The 24,409-nt window shown below is 36.4% G+C and overlaps 1 protein-coding gene across 1 annotated transcript in view; it reads right to left on the bottom strand.

The window, feature by feature from the left end:
* The window catches only part of LOC128009087 (whirlin-like), a 51,901-nt gene that overhangs the window by 5,379 nt on the left and 22,113 nt on the right, over window positions 1-24,409 (bottom strand). The window contains exons 3-10 of the mRNA XM_052592925.1: window positions 24,097-24,315; window positions 19,892-20,017; window positions 13,868-14,076; window positions 12,327-12,366; window positions 4,844-5,047; window positions 4,403-4,612; window positions 3,791-3,859; window positions 1,867-2,446 (exon numbers count right to left, since the gene is read on the bottom strand). Of these exons, the coding sequence (XP_052448885.1) occupies window positions 1,867-2,446; window positions 3,791-3,859; window positions 4,403-4,612; window positions 4,844-5,047; window positions 12,327-12,366; window positions 13,868-14,076; window positions 19,892-20,017; window positions 24,097-24,315 (1,657 nt within the window). The remainder of the gene's footprint in view (window positions 1-1,866; window positions 2,447-3,790; window positions 3,860-4,402; window positions 4,613-4,843; window positions 5,048-12,326; window positions 12,367-13,867; window positions 14,077-19,891; window positions 20,018-24,096; window positions 24,316-24,409) is intronic.

Genomic DNA, 24,409 nt, shown 5'->3' with positions numbered 1-24,409 from the left:
CAGATATACAGGTGCATCTCAAAAGGTTTTGTAATTTAATTAAAAAAAGCAAACTTTATATTATATTCTAGATTAATTGCATACAAACTGAAATATTTCAAGAGTTTTTTGTTTTAATTCTGATGGTGATAACTTACAGCTTAGGAAAATAAAAAAATCAGTATCTCAAAAAAATAGAATATTGCATTTTGGGCTTGATTAGTTTTTAATAATTTTGAGTATAAATACTGGGTACCTCTTGGGCTAGTTTAGAACATGCAACCACAATTATAGGAAAGACTGCTGATTTCACAGTTGCCAAAATGACAATCATCAACACCCTCCACAATGAGGGTAAGACACAGAAAGTCACTGCTGAAAGGGCTGACTGTTCACAGAGTGCTGTATCAAAATATATTCATAGAAAGTTGACTGGAAGGAAAACGTGTGGTAGGAAAAGTTGCACAAGCAACAGGGAAGACCACAGCCTTGGGAAGATTGTTAAAAGCTGATTCAAGAACTTGGAAGAGCATCACAAGGAGTGGACTGAAGTCTTCAATCCAATGTCAGCGCATCAAGAGTCAAAACACTCAGACGTCTTCAGGAAAAGGGCTACAGCTGTCACATTTCTTGAACCAAGCCACTCCTGAACCAGAAAAAAAAAACATCAGAAGCATTTCACCTGAGGTAAGGAGAAAAATAACTGGACTGTTGCTCAGTGGTCCACAGTCCTCTTTTCAGATGAAAGTAAATTTAGGATTTCATTTGGAAATTAAGGTCTGGAGTCTGGAGGAAGACTGGAGAGGCACAAAATCAAGAAGCAACCTGGGCTTCAATAACGCCTCAGCAGTGACACAGGCTGATTGCCTACATGCCACGCTGCATTGAAGCAATAATTCATACAAAAGGAGCCACAACCAAGTATTGAGTGCATAATTAAACCTGCTTAGGAGATATTGAACATTTCTGTTTTGTAAATCCGTTTTGATTGATCTTTGAGAAAATCTTCAAATTTTTTGAGATACAGAATTTTAAATTTTCCTAAGCTGTAAGTCATAACAATCAGAATAAAAAAAAAAAAAAACTCTTGAAATATTTCAGCTTGTGTGCAATGAATCAAGAATATAAAAAGTTTGCTTATTATTTAATTAAATTACAAAAAATAAAGAACTTTTCCATGATATTCTATTTTCTTTTCTTTTTCTTTTTTTGATGCCCCTGTATAGCATATAGTCATCAATGCTTTGTGAATACCAAATGAAGTAAACTTAAACACTTCTTTTGAAAAACTAACAGTTCAAAGTTCATGCCTTTATGAATGATTCAATCATTTGTCAATGAAACACTTTACACTGATATGTTTTTGATTATAAAAAGATTTGTTTTAAATGATTCATTTGTCTGTGAACCAAACTACACTGGGCACACTGTAGATTTTTGAATGGTTGTAAACATTTGTTAAAGATTTGTACATGAGTAAAATTTTTGGTTTTAGGACTCTAATAATCTACTTGATCATTCAGATGATCAAAAGCATGTATTCAAAAGCATGCATAGCTCCAAACAGGTAAACTAGATTTACTGTAAGTGCTAACTTAAATAGTTTGTCCAAAAAAATAAAATCCTATCATTATTTACTTGTTGCTTGTTATTCCAAACCATTATGAATTCTTACTTCCATTGTACATAAAAATATCTAAAGAATATTTGTAATAAATTTCTAACTGTTTTTGTTTATACAGTGGAAGTCAATGGTTACTAATACTTTTGCGTTCCACGGAAGAAATTCATATATTTTGGAATGACGTGAGGGTGAGTAATTGATGACAGAATTTTTATATTTGGCTGAACTATCTCTTTAATCTCATAATCAGATAGTGTCTTCACCTCGTATTTGGGGCTGAGGCCTTTCCTCTGTGGTCTCTGGCTCAGGGTGTAGTGGGCTGGTCTGGGCGGCACCGCAGCTGTGTGAAGAGGGGGAGCCCTCCAGCTTCTCAGGGCTACAGGGGGGCGGCGCAGGCATTAGCAGTGAAGGCGAAAGGGATGGAGAGGAGCGTGGAGAAATCACGGGGGTGCCCTCTCTAGATCGATTTGGAGACTCCAGGTGCCTGCTCATCAGAAACTGAACCAAATCTCTACACGGTGGTCCAGAGGAAGGGCTAGCTTGAAAGGATGACGATCGTGGAGAGCTGTGATGGTGAGAGCAGGGTGGAGGAGTGTGATGGACAGAGCAGCTGGAAGCAGTGTGGTGGATAGTACATGGGGAGGTGTGAGCAGAGCAGGGCGAGTGTGAGTGATTGTGGGTATGGTTTTCCTGATGCCGCCTACTGGGGGCGGTAAAGAGCAGGTTGGTCTGGGACAGCTTGGACGAAGGTCGTTTGGTCTGATTTTTAGGGCTGGCATGTCGAACAGGTGGAGGTGGAGGCTTGAACGAGTGGGGTGACTCGGATGACGGCTGCATCTTGTCCTGAAATAAAACATAAACGTACTGTCTATATTTATCTCCTCACTGTCGCTTTCAAAGACTAAGACAGGCAATTAAAGGATACATTATCATTGAGGGAGGTTATGATAAAAAAAAATACATCCTGACATTTAAACGCTTTAAAAAGGTGACACTTCCTTCTAAAATGTCAGCACATTATGAAATGAACAGATGATAGAGTTGTCCCTATGTACAACCATTTCGCATAAGCACACGTTTATGACAAGATGGTCAATTACGGATTCATCCAAGATAATTATTTATGATTACAATAGTTCATGTTGGGCTGCTGATGCTTAATTAAATGGGAACAAGAAAGGGAAGGATAAAATCCATTAAACTTAACACAATCTTCAGCAAATTGACTAGATAAAAAGAAAATCTGTCACATGGCAGTGTTCTGAATTAGAACCTAACAGAATATATTTTATGTTACAAATATTTTATGATGTCACCATGCAATTTCTGCAAAATCCAAATGACTGGCATCAGGTGAGCAACAAGCTCTTTTGTCTGATATATAATACTCCATGTTTTGAACAGTGAACAGTAAAATGACACTGGATTTGGGGAAGTCGTGGCATAGTGGTTAGAGAGTTTGAATCCTAACCCTAGGGTTGTGGGTTCGAGTCTTGAGTCGGTTATACCACAATTTAGGTGTCCTTGAGCAAGGCACCGAACCCCTAACTGCTCCCTTTCAACGGTCACATTCATTTTCATTCATACAGTATGCAGGTTTACAATCAACTACTGAAAGTAAAATCATATTTTTAATTATATATTACATTAATTGCACCAGACCACTATTCAGGAGTTTGGGCTCAGCAAGATTTAAAGGATAAAGTTTTATCAAAGAATCCCGAAGAAAAAACAATTCCACAAAAAAAGTTTTCAACATTAATAATAATAATATTTTTTTCTTGAGCATTAAAACAGCATTTTAGAATGATTTCTGAAGGATAATGTGACACTAAAGACCAGATTAATGGCTGCTGAAAATTCAGCTTTGCCATCACAGAAATAAAACATTAAAATATAAAACAGTTAGTTCAAATTGTAATATCATTTCAAAATATTTTTAATAATATAGTATTTACTGTATTTTGACTTCTTTCAAAAATATTTATAAATTTTATACCAAACCCAAACTTTTGAACAGTAGTATATATAGTATGTTGATTTTAGTGTTAATACTTGTTATTAATGAATTCTGTGCCTTTTTTCACTGTGCCTTTTTTGGGGGCTAACTATTTTAATGCTGAGTGCTTTTACTCCACAAAATGTAACAGCGTGCAGACACATAGCAGACAAATGTAAATAACTCACCAGAGCAACAATAGGAAGAGAATTTAAGCTCTCAACTGGCATCAAACTCCCATCCAACCTGCACTCACTCTATTAAGGCAAAGTAAAAAAACTTAAATCACTGAAATGACTCATGTGTACACAGCAACAATTTTCGTGTGTACACAGCAACAAATCAAAAATTTTCATGCATACACTATAACTTTTGTGGTCCAATTTTTTTTTTAAGAAAACAAAAATATATTTATTTTACTGTATTTTGAAATTTCAAAAACTTTTGAATGGTACTGTATGTTGGCTGTAGTGATTTTTCTATTAGTTTTGTGTCTTTTTCCAATTTAATTTTATGAGATTTTTTTTATCAAGAAATTAATAGTTGTAAACAGTTCAAATAAATGCTGTTCATTTGAATTTTCTAGTCATTGAAGAATCCTGAATTTATTTTATTTTTTTTATAATATTTCTTAATATTAGTGTTTCATTCAGGGTTTGTACTCTTGCCAAAATGGAAATTTAAGAGTAGCACATATAGTAATATTTAAACAGGGAATCTGTACTTTAATTCTGTCCACCTGTGCATGCTAATATTCACAGCACTGCACAATGCCAAATGATGATCGCAAAGCCACGTGCCTTGTTGTAGCTGGGGACTGCAGTGGTCAGCTGGCAGGCAGCAGGAATGTGGCCCTCTGGATGGGTGATGCAGACAGAGTCAGTGTGCAGGAGGCCCGAGCCTCCGTGCCGAGCTCTCCACGCCTCCATCTCGCGGTGTAACACTTGCCCATCAAATCGCTCCAGATCCTGTGGAGCGATCAGAGTCCGCACCTCAGCCAGCAAAGACAGCTGGGGAGTGGGCACAGCCAAGAGATCATTAAATGAAACACCTGAAATCATTCCAAATATGATACATTTTTTCATTTAAATACAATACTGAGTGACATTGTGCACTAACAAAGAAAATAACAAAGATGCTGACAGAGACCATGGCTTTATGGGTTGTTAGCAATTCTTCAGAATTTTTTTTTTTATTGTTTTGTTGTTGTTTTTTTTGTATGATTTTGCTGCCAGTGTCACCTTGGCGTGTGTGTTGAAGAGTTCAAACAGGGCCATGGCCAGAGGCTCTACCCCGATGTGTGCATGCTGGTACTCTTGAATGTAATAGCTCATGGTCTGTCTCTCTGTCTCTGTCAGAAGAATGTATGCCTGCTCCTCCAGTGAGCTCCAGGCTCCTGCGTGAACCGCTCCAACTGCTGGTACAACAACTTTACAACAGATTGACTGCAAAAGAGAGAAGATATAACTATAAAAGGTGTGTCTACATATACAATGTTGTACAGGCATGTAAAATCTCTTATTGTCCAATCATAGGTTTACATCAAAGATGCCTTAATGTGTTTGATTTTTAATCATATTCTTTCATTTGCATCCTTCACTGCATCTCAGAATAACACACACCAGTGTTCTGTTACTAAATGAATAGTTGTTTTGACCTTGTTCATTCATAATCAGCCATGTAAATTTATATTTTAAAACTTTATATTTTATTTTATTTTGTTCTTTTTAATGTATTATTTTAAATATACTTTTATTAACATTTGAATTAGTTTTAGTAATTAGTAAGGTTGTGTGCATTTTTCATTTCATTTCATTTATGTTTAGTTATAATATATTATTTAGTTATAATATATTTATTTAATAATTACAATATACATTTTTATTCCATTTTATTTTAGTTTTCAAGTTAGGAAATGTAAATAAGAAATGTTGTTTTCCATTTCTAACTGAAATAAGTTTTTTATACTTAATTTCAATACTTCAAAACTTTAGCTCTAGTTAAGTATAATAACCCTGAAACAATCTCATAGTTTTATTTATGCTATTGTAATTTTTTAACTTCTACTGACAAATTAACATTTTAATTAAATGTTTGCTTGTTAAGCTCACAGGATATTTTTTTTTTTAAAAGATCATTTTGCACAAAGTTTTGATGTCTCCGAAGCCTGTCTGACACCCCAAGGAGATACTATACTATGTATGAAAATACTTTTGTATTAAAATGCTTTCTCTGAAGTCTGGGAAAGCAGCTAGCTACGGTTTCGGATACAGCTAAGGTTACTCATTTATTTTCATAACTGAAAAGTAACAAACAGTGGCATGTAGTGCTACAGTGGTATAAAACAGTTGTGCAATCATTAGTCACACCGTGTACTTGATATGAACTGATGTAATGTGCATTTTCAGGTCAGTGTGTGGGCAGCAGGCACTCATGGGAAAGAGAGAATAGCAGCTGCAGGACTGCATCACTGAGACCTCACCAGTCAGCCATGTCTAATATGTAATGCTACATACCCTAGAGTAACAAACTCTCTCTCTCTCTCTCTCTCTCTCTTTCTCTCTCTCTCCTGCGCCTTTATTTTGAAAACATGTCCCTTCTCTGCTTACTACTTTTAGACATTCTCCTTAATCAAACCTACATCACAATAACTCCCATCTCTGTCAACAACTTTTTTAAAGACATTCGGAACACAAACATTCAAAAGTTCAGCGTGAGAGAAAATAGGGACATAAAGTTCTACAACGCAGAGCAGTGGTTCTCAACTGGTGGATCATAACCTTACTACATTTTAGTTTTACGAAAGGTAGGACTAATTTTGTTTACTAACACTAAATCATTTTGGTTCGTATTCAGTTGCCATCTAATGTCCAATGTAACCCTAAGTTGTGAAGGACAACCATTTGAGAACCACTTAACATATGTCAGTATTTGTGAGAGGAATGCTGTCCAAGAGAGATGAATACACACTTGAGTTTGAAAGTTAGATAATTTTTTCAAATAAAGTAATACTTTTATTCAACAAGGGTCCATTAAATTGATTGAAAGTGACAGAAAATACTTTTTTGTTATTAAAAAATATATATATTTCAAATAAATGCCTTTTTTTTAACTTTCTATTCATCAGAGAATTCTGAAAAATGTATTACAGTTTCCACAAAAGCCACAATGGCTTCTAATAATAGTAATATTACAATGATTTCATATGACAAAGGATCATATGTCACTGAAGACTGGAGTAATGGCTGCTGAGAATGTAGCTTTGCTATCCATCACAGGAAAACAATAACATTTTTAAATGTGTGAAAAAAAAGAGTAAAAAGTCATCTTAAATTGCAATAATCCATCATAAACAAATGCATGAAGCCATGGCAAGCATAAGAGACTTCTTTCAAAAACATTTGTAAGAAATAACATTTTTACTAACCTTAACATTTTTGAAAAGTACTGTATGTGCTTGATTAAAGTGCAATAGACATGAAATAGGAAGAGAACAGGGAATGAGAATGAGACAGATTTGCTCTGACAAGCATTGTGGCATGCTTGTAAAAATCAATACTTTTTTGTATTCAGTCTCATCTGTCCTTGAGCGCTTTCATTTGAAGAATAACAAAGATATCCCTTCCTCAAGGATTTCCGAATTCTCTTTCTCTACTCACACGTGGTCAATGGTACAAACTTCTACAGTGGTTCTTCATTACAACTCATGATCAAACCTAAAATATTCAGTATGAAATGTGTATGACTGTAACACAGACAGCCATATTCATCGAATTGTTCTGTCTCTTTTCAGTGTTCTAGACGGCACTAATGCATGTTTTCAGCCTGCCGCCATCAGAAAGTACATGTCCTTCTTTCTCACCTCACACAATCAGCGTGATTGCTGTATAAATAACTGAGAAGAGTTGGCTATTAGTTGCAGAACAAGTAGAAGAACTTATGTTAACATTTTATTAGAGTACTAACACCTGGACCTCATTTATAAAAATGCATATGGGATCAGATTTAATCACAAATTTCAAGGTTTTTACATTACATTATAGTGAAGAACAAATATGAATTCATAAAGAAAGAAACTGGCATGAAAATAAGTTTAAGAATGCTGTGTATGCTAACCGAAAAGAATGCAAGCAGATGTTTCTGAAGAAGAGAAGTGGGAAAAGAATGTTCATGTTTATTCAACACATGCTGATTACTATACAGAAATATTTCAATAGCTATACACCCTAAGCAGCCAAAAATCTACAAATATTTTATACAGTAAAAATATGTATAATGTTACAAAGGATTTTATTAATTATTATTATTATATATTATATTATATTATATTATTATCTTATTATATTATATTATTAATTATAAGAATAAAAGTTTCTTGAGCGCAAAATCAATTAGAATGGTTTCTGTAAGATCACGTGTCACTGAAGACTGTAACAACTACTGAAAATTTAGCTTTGACATTACAGAAATAAACTACATTTTAAAATACATTAACATTTCAAACAGTTATATTAATTTGTAATAATATTTCACACTGATTTACTGTATTTTTAATAAAATAAATGCAGAACAAATCTTTCCGACTCCAAACTTTTGAATGATAGTGGAAATAAACTTTACAGACTTTTGATAAATCATTCAAAGGAACATTTGGGTGATTATCAAACATTCACATTTAGGATGATTTACTTACATCTTATGATTTGCAATTTGCAATAAAATCTTGATAGCTTCTACAAATAGATTATGCATACCGCAGATTTTAAACATTCATATCAACCAAAAAATTTCATTTCACTTGAAGGACAGTAGCAGGTTTCATTTGGCAAGCTGGTTTGCACTTTATCTCAAAGAGCCTAGACTCATGATGCCAGGAGTCTGGAAAGGACCATCCATCCCTCATCACTACCCTCTTTCCTGGATATTGCTGATCCACAGCCCTGATCACTAAAACTGTCCCTTGCCTTAATCAATAACCCCAGATAAGAGTGTCTCTGCCAATTTAACTCTCAAGTTTAAATGCACATAACTCAAGCACCCTAATGACAGAATCATTCCCCACAACAAACATGCATTACCAGCCACTGTTCCAGCTTGGGCTATTGCTGAACTGAGAAAATTTCTAGCTGTTCTTAAAATACAAAGAGTCATAATGATTTATATGAAGTACTAGACATTGCAATGGCAGTGACTGGATGCTGATGACACCAGGTCTGACTTTGTTTACTGACTTTATTTATTACTCAGAGCTGGATGAAGGACTAAGGGAGTTATAGCAAGAACAGGAAGATGAGTCAGGCCCTCTTTTGATGAATCTGAATTTGATGAATCACATTAGACAATGAAACAATCTATACAAATATGTAAGTGACACAGACAAAGAGAGAGATGCTGTTCTCTGTAAAAACACTGTATTGATTCTTAAAGAAACAGTTCACTCGATAAAAGAAAAATTCTTACACTCCATTCTAAACATACATACAGTACTACCAAAGTTTATTTATTATTATTATTATTTATTTTTTTTAAGGATGAATGCAGATGCAGGTAATCAGACTCGCTCAATCCATCTCTCAGTAATAGATACTCAACTCTACATAATACAGTAAGCTTTTAATAAAGTAATAAAACAAACTTTCAATCTAGCAACTCAGCGTACCTTCATTACTAATTCAAAATTAATAATTTTTGAATTAGTAAGGGATGCTTGGGCTATATATATATATATATATATATATATATAAATCTTTTGTTACATTATAAAAACCTTAACTGTTTTATTCAGCAACTCATTCGGGCTGAGTTGCTGAATAAAAAATATTAATTTCATATCAGTCTTTCCGATACATTGATGTAATTGTTGCAGGCTGGCCCATATCAACATTGACCGCCACAAACAGATTTGCACAAATTTGTCCAAAACTCATGCAAGAATTGTGATAATCTGGGCACACAATAGAGCAAGGTGTAATTTGAGGGGATCGGGTGTGAAGGCAGCAGGCAGCCCACCAGCTTAAAGCATCAAGTTTGTGTATCTACTGTGTGGTAGCTCTGAACCTCCACAGACTATAAATGCCGCCATTTCCCTTTTTAGCACAATGATTAACAATATATTAACAAATAAATTATTGCTTAATTTATGTTTCAGCATGGACCACTGTATCAAGTTTACTGTCGTCATTCAAACATAATTATATAAGCCTAAAGCAGTTGGCTTTTACAATGAATTAGTATGCCTCGTCTCCAATCCACAAACTAAACAAAATCCACAAACTAGCTAATCAATGGCTTAGTTTCAGAAAAGCTAAAGATTTATCCGAAAAACATCATAGGTTTAACATTGTTTGCCATGCAACATTAGAAAAACTTTTTTTTTTATAGTTAACATGGCATATACGAGTCAGAGCAGTGGTTTGGTGGATCCTGCAGGTGCTCTGACAAAATGAACCATGCTGTTTTAGATGAATGTTCAAATTTGGTTCTCTTTTGTTGTCCTGCCAACACAACACTGCACATTTTGATGTGATACACTAATAACTCTGGCTTAATAATGAATTGCAGGTTTAATATGAATAGAGTAAAACAGTCTGATCTATACAAAAGCTCATATTACTGTGTACCCAGTGGTGCCCATTTGCATCCTGATCTTGTCATAACACTTGCATGTATGATTTTTTCATCTTGAGAGTCTGTATGAAATTACTAGTCTGCATTTAGCCACCTTGTATTCCTCCACCACCTGCTGTGTGTATCTAGGTGAAGGCAAAAGCACTTTATTTGGCCTTCCGAAAGTAAATGCATTTAGGAATCTTTAAGATTACTTACAACACATTTTATGGATGACCATTTGTGAACCTAGGAGAGGAGGTCATTCTGACTTTGTGACCTCCTCTCCTAGACTGGACTATTGTAACGCACTTCTAGGTGGTTGTCCTGCATCTTCAATAAACAAGCTACAGGTAGTCCAAAATGCAGCAGCTAGAGTCCTTACAAGGTCAAGAAAATATGATTATATTACCCCAATTTTACGGTCTCTGCACTGGCTACCTATTAAGTTCCGTATCAGTTACAAATTATCTTTACTTACCTATAAGGCCCTAAATGGTTTAGCTCCTGCATACCTAACTAGTCTTCTACCACACTACAATCCATCAAGCTCCCTAAGGTCACAAAACGCTGGACTTTTGGTAGTTCCTAGGATAGCAAAGTCCACTAAAGGAGGTAGAGCTTTCTCACATTTGGCTCCCAAACTCTGGAATAGACTTCCTGATAATGTTCAGGGTTCAGACACACTCTCTTTTTAAATCTAGATTAATCTCTTTCGCCAAGCATTCGAATAATGCATCTCTTAAATTGTGACTGCAGTTGCATCTGATCAAATGCATATTATTATTCTTTAGCTTGGGATAAACTAATACATTTTACTTTGTTGGAACAGCAGCTATGCTAATCAAGTCTCAATTTGTTTCTCTGTTTTGCCACGGGATATTTCCCAGATTTCCCAGATATTTCATGCATGACCACAAGAACATTAAAAAGGCAACAAATTTTGAGAAATCACCTTCCTCCTCAGCATAATGTAGTATGCTCAACCAAAAGCATAATACAATTGGGAAAAACCTACTTCTTTATCGCTGTTTAAAATCACTGCTGTGTGAGTGAGGATGTATTTCCAGGTCTCTTGAGTGACATCTTTATTTCCCTGCTACAGATAATGGCTCATCCCTCTATATATGTATAATACTACTTCAGTGAAGATCCTTGTCAATCCTGTAGGCCACCTTGAACATAAATGGGTCACAGAAATCCTGCACTTGTGCCAATGTCCTCTGACAGAACTTGGAATGCGTGGAATGGGAAACGGAATAGAAGTGTTAAAAGAAGAGGTAAGGACACCTGGCACCTGACATCAAACTCCATAATCATTTCAAGTAAACAAAGCAATTCACTTCAAAAGCTAATTTTTAGGTTGGAAGATTGAACTAAATAAGTGACAATAATACAAAAAAATGGCATATGCAGCAATTTCCCTGTTGCCTTCTCTTCCACAGGGTACTCTAACCATTCTTTAGTCACCCTGGATAAACTGTAACTCCAACCATGTGGATAAACATCATGTGTGCTCCACAGTTCAGAGAAGGTCACTCAAGCCCTAAGAGAGCTTTGATTTGCCCAGCAGGATGCAAGCGTTCCTCGCTGTCTTCAGCAGATGAGACGGACAAGTCACACAATCAGAGCAGCTTGATGTCTCTCGGCACAGAGCTGTCCTCTGCACTCAGTAATTGAGTGATGTGTCAGAGTTAGGGAGAGATCACAGCATTACAGCTGTGCAAAGACAATCTTTTAACAACCATCAGATAAAACTTCCAAACACAATAGGCTGTATAATGTGTGGTAATGGGCAAACACACGGTTAGCAGCCATAGACACAATACAAACACAATTTTTTTTTGTTGCTTTTATAGTGTGTTTACTCTGAGATAGCGGTGTTTACTCAATTTGCACACTAAAAAGCTTGAGTGATTTGATCTATGGGTAGACAGCAAAAGAATATGATGTGGAGCCAATAAATAATATCAGCTTTTTCTATTCTTATTTCTTGGATGCATTACTTGGTAAGAAAACCATTAAAAACATTTGGTAAGACATATTAAAGATAACTTTGACCCTGGATGCTTAAATGAAATCAAAACAATTCAATGTCAATTGCATTTTGTACCTTACCTTTCCTGAACTTCCTGGTCCAACATCAACAGACAGAACACTGTAAGGAGAGAAATAAATACATTTTGTATAGTACATAAACTGACAACTTTTATTATGACAAGACCCTCTGCAATACTTTGTTTCTAATAGGGTCTGTCTCAATGAGCCATTTAGTAGTGAGATATTTAACTGTTGTTCATGGCATATCACTCCACGGTTTCTCTTTTCTTATCAACAAAAGAATAGCTAACTGGCCACATATTGAATCAAAATTTTTAATCAACAAAACAGGGGAAAAAAAGTAGCTCAGAATGGACATTAATAATTAATATTGTAATACTAGTACTTTTTTCATGAGAAAAGTACATGTATAGTGGATGCAAAAAGAAATCTGAGCAACAGTAATCAAAATGCACCTCAGAATACAAGACTAATGAAGTGTGGAACTAAAAGTGACCTTGCCAGGTTCCAGAGGAGCACTTTAGAAATGAGCACACCCTCTAGAGATCGTAATCAGCCCATTCCCATTTGGACCATTGAGAGAGCAAGCGAGACTGTGAGTCAGTGCTACTGTCATCCCACTAGCATGTCATACATACATTTTAACCATCACTGCCTAAGGCACGTCTTCCAACAACAGCATCTGCATTAGCATCTGCATCATCTCACTGCTATGTTTAGAAACTCTCTTTCAAACCCACTATCTGTATGACTGGATTTACTGACCTGAGAATAATTTAATAAAAGAGCGAGACCACAACCGAATTTCAGAGGAATACTGAAATATTGCATAAAGTGAAGCTATTACGGTAATGGAAAGAAATAAATGAATTTTCCACATAATTGTCTAAATTACATTAAGTAAGGGATCATTAAACCCTGTTAGTTCAAATAATTTTATTTCATAATCACCTATTAAAATGAGTGACTCTTAAAGTAGATTTCTGCATGCAGAAGGAAATAGTCACATCGATTGTTATTTCACCCCCTAATATGCTATCGCAAATTGCAACCTTTTTCCCACCAAGTATCACTATATTACAGTGTTTAATTTTTTTTTTTTTTTTTTTTTACAAAATGAAAGTGAATGAAAGAGAAGAAAGCAAGGCAAATCTAAGGGAATCAGCATATATTGGATATCCAGTAGGTTATAGGTTTCAGAATATACAGGAAAGAAAAATCACAATCTTTTGATATTTACATTTTTCTACCTAGAAACAATCTCACACACTCTGAGACTTCATTCAAAAACCAAAGACAATATGAATCAAACATTATTATTTAAATTCTTCCAAAACCATTATCTGGTCTATGCCATCAACATTTTTATGGCTGTATACTCTCATTGTATGTCAGTAATTGTCTGTCTTTATGTAATTTACTTCTCCTAAGGAATTTAGGGGAAACATCTGAGGAAAAGTTCATACTATCGCTCCATCAAAACATGGCAAGACAGCCCAACACATCAACACTGGCCGATAGTGTTATAGTTTGCAATTGGTTATACAGTTCAATTTTGGTGTCATATGACTGACATACTTTGGCTTTAAATGAATCACCTCTGGGAGTTGCTATTGGCCGAGCTCTCTGCGATCTGTGCACTGGGAATCCATTTGGTCTCATCCACCACAGTGCGTGCATGGGGCAGCCGCCCCACATCCTTTATGGTCATTAGCATGTGGCGGGAATTCTTCAGGATCTGCACTGCCTCGTCATGAGAAATGCTCCGGAAACTACGTCCATTGACCTCCAGAATCTGATCCCCTACCTACAAAGATGTAGACAGAGAAAGACTTCAGACATCTGACACTCCAGATGAGATGAAATGAAACGCAACAATGCATGGCACAACAACACAGAGCCCACGCAGAAACCTGCTTGAAAGAGCTGACAGCAAATTCACACGTAGAGATTTCAATTACGCCTGATAACTGATAAATAAGCTTTCCATTCAGCATGATTCGTACATGAAATAATTTCAGCTGTATTGCCAGAACATTTGTTGTAGCAAACTGTGGCAGATAGTCAGTTATGAATGTCATTTGTCCCGTTTCCATATTTCCTCAGTAACAGACTGACAGAGGAAGTGAGGGAGTAGACATTGAAGAGAAAGAGGAGCATTGGGATTTATTCAGTTACAAGCTACAAATAAAAGAGCTTGATCTGTTCTCATTAAACCTAATCGGCAATAGCAGAATATTGATGTTCTGCAAATCAATGCAATGAACATAATTCATGAAAAACTCTCTGAGCAGTTCAGCAGAGTGGGACAACAATCAATGACTATAACACTATTGTTTTACTGTGACTAAATCATCTCACATCTCAATATTACCACTTCAGAAATGTATTAGTTTACCCAAAAGTTAAAATTCCATTATTTTCTCACCCTCATGTGTACACTGCTATTTTTGTAGCAACTGACAGATGTGGTCACTATAAACGGCTGCTAAAAAAAGCTCAAGAAACATTCTTGAAAAATTATTTGACAAGATTTTCATGGCTGAACTATTATTTAAAATCTACAACATACATCTCCACTGACATACAGAAGAGGCTGGAATACTGTATATTGAGTAATGGTTCCATTTCAGGGACAAAGCCAGCACTAAATACAGCATTTCTGTAACTATTTAGTGTCAATTTGTTTCTCCACAATCTGTTGTATGACAGCGTATTATTTCATGTATTTCAAGGCTGTGATGCATCAAGACTCATCCTGAACACAGACTTTTTCATCGTTTTGTTCTCCTCAGCAAAAGAGAAATAAGTTATGGATGTGTGTCTGTTTCTTCCTCTATGTGCAAATGTTCTTCATGCAGTGGAGTCAGCAGCCAGAACGCACTATAATTCACTGGAGTAGAGAGAGGGATAGTGAAAGAGAGAAAGAGAGAGGGTGATTTATAAGCTGTAGGAACTCAAGGATCTTTCATTTACTCAGAAGGAAAACCACTGGCATTCTTTCTACCAACATTTCTTCCCCTTTATCACACTCTTCAATGCTCTGGTGCGCTCTCCATCCCTTTATCCTTTACTGACTATTCCTCCACCCTCTGCACCATTACACAACTTTCTCCACGATTCTGTCGTCCCTCCATCCCACTCTCCTCTAATATCCCTACATGACTTTATACTTTATTAACCCTTTGGGGAAAATCAACACTAACATAATACATGTAGCACACACATGTTCAAGAGCATATGCAGAAAAAACATTCAAATAAACACAATGAGACATGCATTTCGTGTTCAAATGCATTTTTAGAATAGACCTACACAGTCACAATAAAAGCACTGAAACATGACAAAAGTGCAATGTTAGCTATACACATAAACTGTGTTCCAGAAAGTTGTTATTAGACACTTAAGTTAAAATCGATAAATAAAGAGCATAACAATTAAAATGCATTTAATTACTATAAATCAAACTTTCACTCAATTATTAAATATACTATTTAAAAAAAGAAAAAGACATCTAAGATGTTAGTGTCCATTGTAAAATGGAATGAGTTAAACCTCTGGTACATCACTTAATGTTTGTAAAATTGAGGGCACTTCATACATCTACTAAAAATTACTTTTAGACAAGTGGGATAAAATTAATTGTACAGAAAATGCAACAATTCTGACAATTTTGAGCCAGTCTGTGTTATACAGTATATAAAGCAACTGCATCCATTAAAAGAAAGCAAGTTTAATCTTGCTCCATTTTCCTTTATGCACTCTAATAAATCCCTATACACAAATGGGATTTTCATGTATGACTTATTATGAGAGCTTGGACCTGTCCCAGATGAAGACTGAAATACCATAAGGAGCAATAACTCTGCTGGACTATAAACATGACCCATATAAGTTCTTGTGAGGCTTCTCACTAGGTCATTTTGCAGCTCTATTTCCATCCTCGGATGCTTTTTGTGTTCTCCAGATGGGTCTAAAAGAAACAATAATAAAAGACAAAGTTATTAAACCAGAGGCAGGATTCAGGTCTCTCCTTCAATATACAAACACACTGCACAGGCCTCACACATCCACCTGTCAGCTACAGCTGTGCTGGACACCAGCAGTTGTGAGGAACAGATAAATGTGTCTGATGGACATCTGCCACAGATCCAGGTGAGCCCAGCTCATCTCCAAGGGGAATGGACATTAATTAGACCCAGTGCTGAGCTACACAGATGGGACAGATGCCGAGCCATCAGTCAGTTTTACCTCCAGCACAACTGAAGTTTAATCTAAATGACTCTGAATTCAGCAGACAGAGAAAGGGTTTTTAGGAAAGGAAGCCCTATCTGCACAAGAGCTAGGTGATAGGAGGATCCAAAACTTTGTGGAAAATGTGGCCTTCACTGAGGAACACTGCTTTTTTACTTAACACAAACTTTATATATAATTTGACATTTTTGCTACATTCAATTTATCAAAAATGACACTAAAGACTATTAGAATCTTAAAAACAAACAAATATTCTATTTAAAACAAATGCTATTCTGAAATATCTATTCATCAAATAATCCTTTTAAAAAGTTTTCAACATTGCTGATAATAATACATTTTACTTGAGCACCTAATCAGCAAATCACCCATCACATGCATAAAATATATTAAAGTGTAAAATGGTTCTTTTTAATTGTAATCATATTCCAAAATTGTACTATTTTTACTGTATCAAATAAATAGCTATAACATATAAGTTATATTAAGTGGGAAGTAAAAAGATGTGCTGTCAAAAGTAACTATTTTCCAGATAATATTTAAAAAAATAATTGATGCTTCAGAGCAGTGACAAAATAAAATCTCATTATTAACATTTTTAAAACAACACGTTGTCTTTAATAGCATGCTAAATTTTACAGTGAAAACTGGTATTTGTGCATGAAAATATATACAGGTCATCGCATACTATAGTCACATAAACACACTCACCCAATAAATCTTTTGATTAAGACACACACAAACAGAGAGTAGACTGGTGTTTAGAGGAATTCTTGAGTGAAACTTCTGGTCCACTGATGAGAGGTCCAATTGAAGAAGCACCAAACCATTATAAAGAGAGCAAAATAAAAAGCTTCTCGTAAAACAACAAGTAGACAATCCTTCATCTCCTCATTGCAACCACCGCTCTCCATTAGAGCAGTATGGAAACAGTTGTGCATCCCACAGAACACTGTTGAGCTTAGTAGATTTATGTGTTCTTGTAATACAGCAAAATCCACCTCAGGGAAACACTCATAACTGATTGCAATATGAAGTGACGTGACATGTGGCCAAGTATGGTGACCCGTACTCGGAATTAGTGCTCTGCATTTATCCCATCCAAAGTGCACACACACACACCGTGAACACAACCCCATTTATGTTGCGGCACCCAGGGAGCAGTTTGGGGTTCTTGCTCAAGGGCATCTCAGGCGTGGTAATGAAGGTGAAAGTGCTGTGCTCTGTACAAACACCTCCAACCCTCCCCCCCCCCCCCCAATCCATGTCGGTACAAGACTCAAACCCACAACTTTTGGGTTACGAGTCCAACTGTCTAACCATTAGGCCACGGTATGCTATTAAATGGAAAAAAGTGGGACATTTTAGAGTAACTTCTGCGAAAGGTACTGTATGTGCAATTATGTATGCAATGCTTTTTTTAAATTTTCATAAGCTGTTAATATCAGCAGACAAAAGTGTATAATCACAAACCAAATGTTCTCTTCCCTAATTGTCTTCTGCCTGACAAATGCCAATGTAACACAGATGGCATTTTTCTATGGTGACAGGAGGTGTCTCCCCTCCACTTCCTAAATAAATGTAATATGTAGCCATTTATACAGTGTACAAATGCTGAAATAGACAATTAAATTAATAAAAAATGTGCTACTTTTATACTGCAATGAACATGAAAGAATAAAAACATAATGATTACAGTTAGAAATATATACTACTACTACTGCTAATAATAATAAAAATAATAATCATCCTGGGGGTCCACAGACCACAGACTGATTTTAAAAACTCTTCTCTTGAGAAAAAGCAACTAACAGTGAGAAAAATATCATGATCAGTTAATGGCACCACAACAACACAGTCCAAACCATTTGCAAGAGGCAGCAGACAGGGACAAACATCTCCAAAAATCCATTTCAGCTCCAAAAGGAACTGGCCACTGGTAAAACAGTTACTAGGACTATAATACAATGAACTATCAGCATACTGTATATGTATTTTTTGAATTATTGTTATTGGAGAAAGATGCTCTCTAAAGTCAGATGGTTTAGTTGCAGCATCTACTACCAGAGCTACAACTTCAACCAAACAGCCATGTTAACCAACTAAATCTGGACCCTGTTGGTCTATAGATGTTTTACCTAATCATCTTTCCTCCGTCAAAAATCTTCACATTTCTCTTTTGAGTGATCCTAGTCATTTCAGTCCAGATACCAGATCTTCTATCATCGGCATCCTGAAAAAAATTCTACAAAACTCAGTGTACGTTGTCTCACTAAAATTATCATAACAAATGTCTGACTTTTTATAACCAGCAAAAGAAAACACCAGCCCTGACATGAGACCATTACAAATCAACCCTTTTGTTAATATTTTTGCAATGCAACAAAGCGACGAGAATACAAATGTATGGTTGTGGACATGCAGAACCACGGAGCTGCATTACCAAAAACATGATGTAAAATATTAATCTGTCTCTGTGGAGCATAGGTAGTTACTGAAGCCCAATCACTGAATAACCCAAGCACAAAACGTTATAAGACAGAGAATGAGGAGGATGTGAAATAAAAATATATATTTTTTAAATTTAAAAATTAAACACAAAGGGTTGATTATTACAAACAATTAATCTCAATAGATTCAAGCAGACTGATGCTATAATGAAGACACAGGCATGTGATATTTTCCAAAAAGCCTACACGGCCGTTCTCCAACTGACTGGAGAAAGAGGAAACATCTTTCATCTTACTGTCCATGGAATGATGCCAAAATGTTAAGAGCTCACTCTGTCTTTTATGAGGCCAGCTTTGGATTTAGCGCCACTTTGTTTCTACATCTTTTTGTTTGGCAGGGGGAATCTCAACCAATATACGCACAACATAAATTTAGTTAGACACAATAAATGCAGTCATGCCGAACCTCAGGAAAACTTTTGGCCACTTTCAAAAAAAATAAATCAGATGCAAACATGTCTGAAACCATTTGTGTTCATTTTAAGCAAACAGGTGAAGTATATTTCCAGTCAAAACATAATGACTTGTAGTTTCAAACATGATTAACTTTCCTGTCAGGTGTCAGGTGGCATGTAAATTTTTGCGCCCAGTAAATGAGCTATTTTCACTGACATCATTGATGAATCACTGACTGACTGAATCACTGATTGACTGATGACTTCTAGCAATCTTATTAACAAATCACTGCACACTGCTCCCATCCATAAAAGACACTAGGGTGTAATTTAGACAGAAATAAAGACTTGTCTCAAGCAATTGGGTCACGTGTGAGTCGGGGCACCAATCATTGTAATAAAGTTAAAGTGGGCTCTCAAATAGTCTAATATTTGCCAAGTCCTCAAACAAAAGATATTTTACCTTTAATCCGCTGTACTCTGCAGCAGACCCTCGGTCCACTCCGGTGATATAGATGCCCAGAGCATACTCAGCACCACCTCGGATCATCAAACCCAGAGATCGCCCATCATCCAGTGAGATATTGACCTGGAGAGAGAACACACACATTTGTTACACACATAAGTTAATTCTCAGCACACAGAGACCCCTTCACATAGATATCATACTATAGAGACTGTGTCTGTTAATAAATTGTCTAGCAAATACAAAAAATGTCCAAAACAATTTAAAGGCGACAATTTAATTGATGCTCAACAAATAAAAATATTGTGGCCCAAATGGTTTTGAATATGGAACCGAATAAGGCACCGAACCAAATAAGAACGCAGATTTCGGTGCTTCATTTCGGTGCCTCTTAAAAGCCTGAGCGATCGATTGAAATATTTGTCCTGGTTCTCCAAAATGTACACAAGACACATGGGCGTTGCTAGGCTATTTTTTAGTGGGGCTATAGCATTTAGCTCCATGAACTGTAATACTCAAATTCGCGATCGCCTCAGAGTCAGTCCGCTTAAATTCCATATGAAAATGGCGGCAGGCCTGTCTACTCTCTGTCTTTCAGCAAGCTCTTCGATTCGCAGAATGCGGCAGAGCAGCGCGAATGGATTCAAACTGAAACAGAGGACACACGGTGTGTTTATCAATAGATCACTTGAATATATGTATCTGTGCAGTTCTTTACCATAAATACAGTATACAAAAGGTCACGAGGGAGCAGTCGGTTTCCCGTCTGCTGTAAAGTTTGAGCTCTGTTCACTGCTCAACACAACGCAGCTGTTTCCTCCAGTGAAAATCTAGCCCTTAACACATATGAAGGCATATTTTAATTGTACTTATTTAAATATACTTAATCTAATTATACATACTTTATACATACAATACTGTACAAAAGTCTTATTCTTAGGCAGTCTGTTTTCAGATTGACAGAGATACAGTAGAAACATTATATGTGGTTTTATATTAAATAATGACCCAGATCGTGAAATAAAGTTATTAGCCTTAGAGTAAGGGCAGCATGGTAAATGAGAGCATCCAAGGAGCGTGTGAATACTATGGATTTATTTTAAATCTTTTTAATTTTCTTTAATGTTATCCTTTTTAGGCTTTTATTTATTTATTTTGATAGAAGTATCGGTTCAGGCACCGTTAAGGCACCGGTACCATTTTAAAAGTATCGAAATGGCACTGGTAACGTATAAAACCCAATCGATACCCAACCCTAGTTTTGTACAATGACATCATGAAGGGCGGAATTCCTTGTATGGGCACTTCTCCTGGAACAGCGTGTGCACACATCAACCAGAGCGAGAGCTTCAACGTGCTTAATTCGGGTTATGAAATTCTAAAATTCTGACGCAGATGACACATTTTCTCTGCACTATTTACGGATGTCAAAGAAATTTCTAAAGTCATCTAATATAATGTCTAAATGAAAATATCAACAAAACATTGACTGCATACCCCTCCATGTTTACTAAAACACCGGGAGGTGCAGCCATTTAGAGGCCATTTCGGGTTAATTATGATGTCACAGAACTGACTGGTATTTTGAAACTGATGTGTGAATGGGGCTTATAGCCACACTGCTGCACATTTTACAGACACACCTTCAAAGCAGCAAGTATATAGAAATTTACGACATTAGTTAGTGGGTGGGATATTTAACCCCCTAGTTGAGTCTGTGGTTGGACACTTCATTTTGCTCATCATTATGGACGCCCCATTACTAAAGGAAAATGCTGAGGTAATGAAGAGGAGGCGACTATAAATTGAATCAACCATCCATCAGGATTCTAGTGTGTACAACCTGAATAAAATACCAATAAATGTGGCACCACTGCGGCATCTGATCTAAACCCTGATGAACAATTACCAACAAATAAAATAAAGCTGTTTACCTTTCTATGGGTTTGACTGTGGGTTTGATCTTTTATGTGCACGTCTGCCGGAAGAGCGCGCGCTCCCGTAGAGCAGAGCAGAGACATTCACTGATCAGAGCGAGAGACCGACATGTCACAAAAGAAGTGTGTTTTTGGTTGCCAGGGCAAGACAACCCTGCACAGATTACCAAAAAAAAAAAAAACAGCATTAAGGGACCAGTGGATGGACTTTATTTTTACAGAGCATCAACGGAGTTGTGCAAGTGTTTGTGTTTGTTCCCTGCATTTCGAAGATGCTTGTTTTACAAACAAGGCCCAGTTTGACGCCGGATTTGCACATCGTTTATTTCTTAAGGATAATGCAGTCCCAACGAAAAAGGGTCACATGTGTTGGAACCGCAGTCAGTGAGTAAAACTGCTTCAAATATCTCTGTGTTGTTAACTTAGCTATCGCCGCGTAAGCACATCAAGTAAACAACATGCGATGTTGTCATCAAACTGCACTTTCCACATGTACACCTTAAAAAAAAAATTATAAAAATAAATAAATAAGTACGACATAAAGTGGAACTTACTAATTTTCCAAAACCGCTAAGCAAATATATACAGTTTCAATACATACTACATAGAGACGTCCTGCTGTAGTCGTTGATTCTGCTGCTCTTGTTAAATTTCAGCCTCTGGATCTGATTCTGGATCATAAATGTACGGCTGAATCTGACTGTTAGCCATGGTTTGTTTTGGATTATGTTTTTTTCCTCACAGTAATGTCACAGTTTCCACATGCTCTCAACGCAAAATCCTACTCGCGCTCGTGATTCTTTAGCTCCGCTCACACGTCACGCCTCCAGTCGCTCAGGTTTTTCTGGGTAAAAACGGTACAGACTATCTTTCTCTTATAAATATAATTAAACTAAAGACTTTTTGGAGTTATGAAGGATGCAGTACTACTCTAGGTACTCAAGATTAACAGGATATTGTGTGAAAAAGAGCATTTCACCCCCCCTTTAAAGTTTTGTCTGATTGGTTTAACTGACATGATACATGTAATTCTAGTAATAATTCATAGCTGTCTCATGACATTAAAGGTCAGCTCTGCAGGTACATGTATAGACATATTTTAGTAAACAAACACCCTTATTCATTCCTCATGCATTACACATAGTGTGATAAATGTGTAGTATGGATTTGGCTAGTTCAACTTTAGATGATAGTTCAAATGGGTCAAATCAATCACACTGACATAGAGAGCATTTCAGGTGAGCCAGGCTCAAAGCGTGCCTGAAATACTCTTTTCAGCAGCCCCACATCCGAGCCAAAACAGCACAGACCGCCGCTAAAGAATCTCTGCAGCTAACATGCTCCACTGCCTCCATCCAAAACATATAGATCACTGTCAGTGCCTGTAATTCGTGCTACCTTGAGTCATCCATAATCAAATCTTAAAAACAAATAGTTTTTGTTGTTGAATTAACCATTGTCTGGAGATTAGATATTACAATCTCTGTGTTCGAATTTATGGATTTTTTTTTTAATTTTATAAGCAGTTAAGATCAACTTTTGCCACCTCTGCCAGTTATGAGTGAATTAAGAACCTTATTTCGCATTCTTTGTAAAAAATTTTTTTGTTATTAAACATAGATAATATATAAATATGTCCCATACATGTGTCTCTCTAACAATATTATTAATAGCTGGTTTTAACATAATACAAATCTTATCAGTTGTGATTTTTCTCCTCCTATTTTCACTTTTCTGGCTCAATGCAGGGAGCATTGCACATATGTGAAGATGCTACATAGACAAAAAAATAACTCTGACGATACATTTTGAACAGAGGTCAAATTTGACAGTGAATAGAGTAATGACAGATGTTGTTTAGTACATTTAGTGGCAACTATTTTGGACCTTTCAGACCTTGTCGACAGTGTTGTGACTGGTAACTGCTGTGTTTTGGGTGTTTTTAGTTGAAGAGGCAGAATATGGGATGAAGTTGTGAGAGGGCATACTGTGGAAAGTTGATGAATGCGTGTGTGTATGTGTATTAATGCACCTAAAAAGGAAAAAATCCTGCAGAGCTGGTTTGCAGTTAGCAGAGAGGAATCACTGAGGAATTATGATTATTTCTACACTCGTTAGAGCTGTCATTTTCAATATAAATAAACTAATTGACATAACAAGTAGAGGGAAAAACCACAGATTTTTAGCACTTTAAAACATCACTCTGAATTTGAAATTGCTTAATTTCCAGTCAATCTGTCATCACGAACGCTCGTTTACAGTCACCTTTTTCTCAGCACCCTCTTGCCGAATGGGTGTGTGGCAATGCTGTAGGATGTCCGAATGTCTTCCTCCTGAACCACGCTGCTCCACCAAGTCTTGTGGTGGGGACACACTGCGACCCTGAGGGTCCAACCATGTGTACACGTGATTGGTTACGTAACCACCTGGGATCCATCCCATAGAACAAACCGACATGGCGAGCTTCTTAGAACCTTTCAATACCTGTGAAGGGAAAACAGACAAGAATGAGGACAAGAAAGGAGGGAACAAAAAAGGGGTGAAGAGGACATGATTAAATAAATAATTGTCTCTCTCT

Source organism: Carassius gibelio, chromosome A5 (assembly GCF_023724105.1).
Source record: "Carassius gibelio isolate Cgi1373 ecotype wild population from Czech Republic chromosome A5, carGib1.2-hapl.c, whole genome shotgun sequence".
Taxonomy (NCBI): Eukaryota; Metazoa; Chordata; class Actinopteri; order Cypriniformes; family Cyprinidae; genus Carassius; species Carassius gibelio.
The sequence above is the reverse complement of the archived record's forward strand: the minus strand, read 5'-3'. Positions and strand labels throughout refer to the sequence as shown.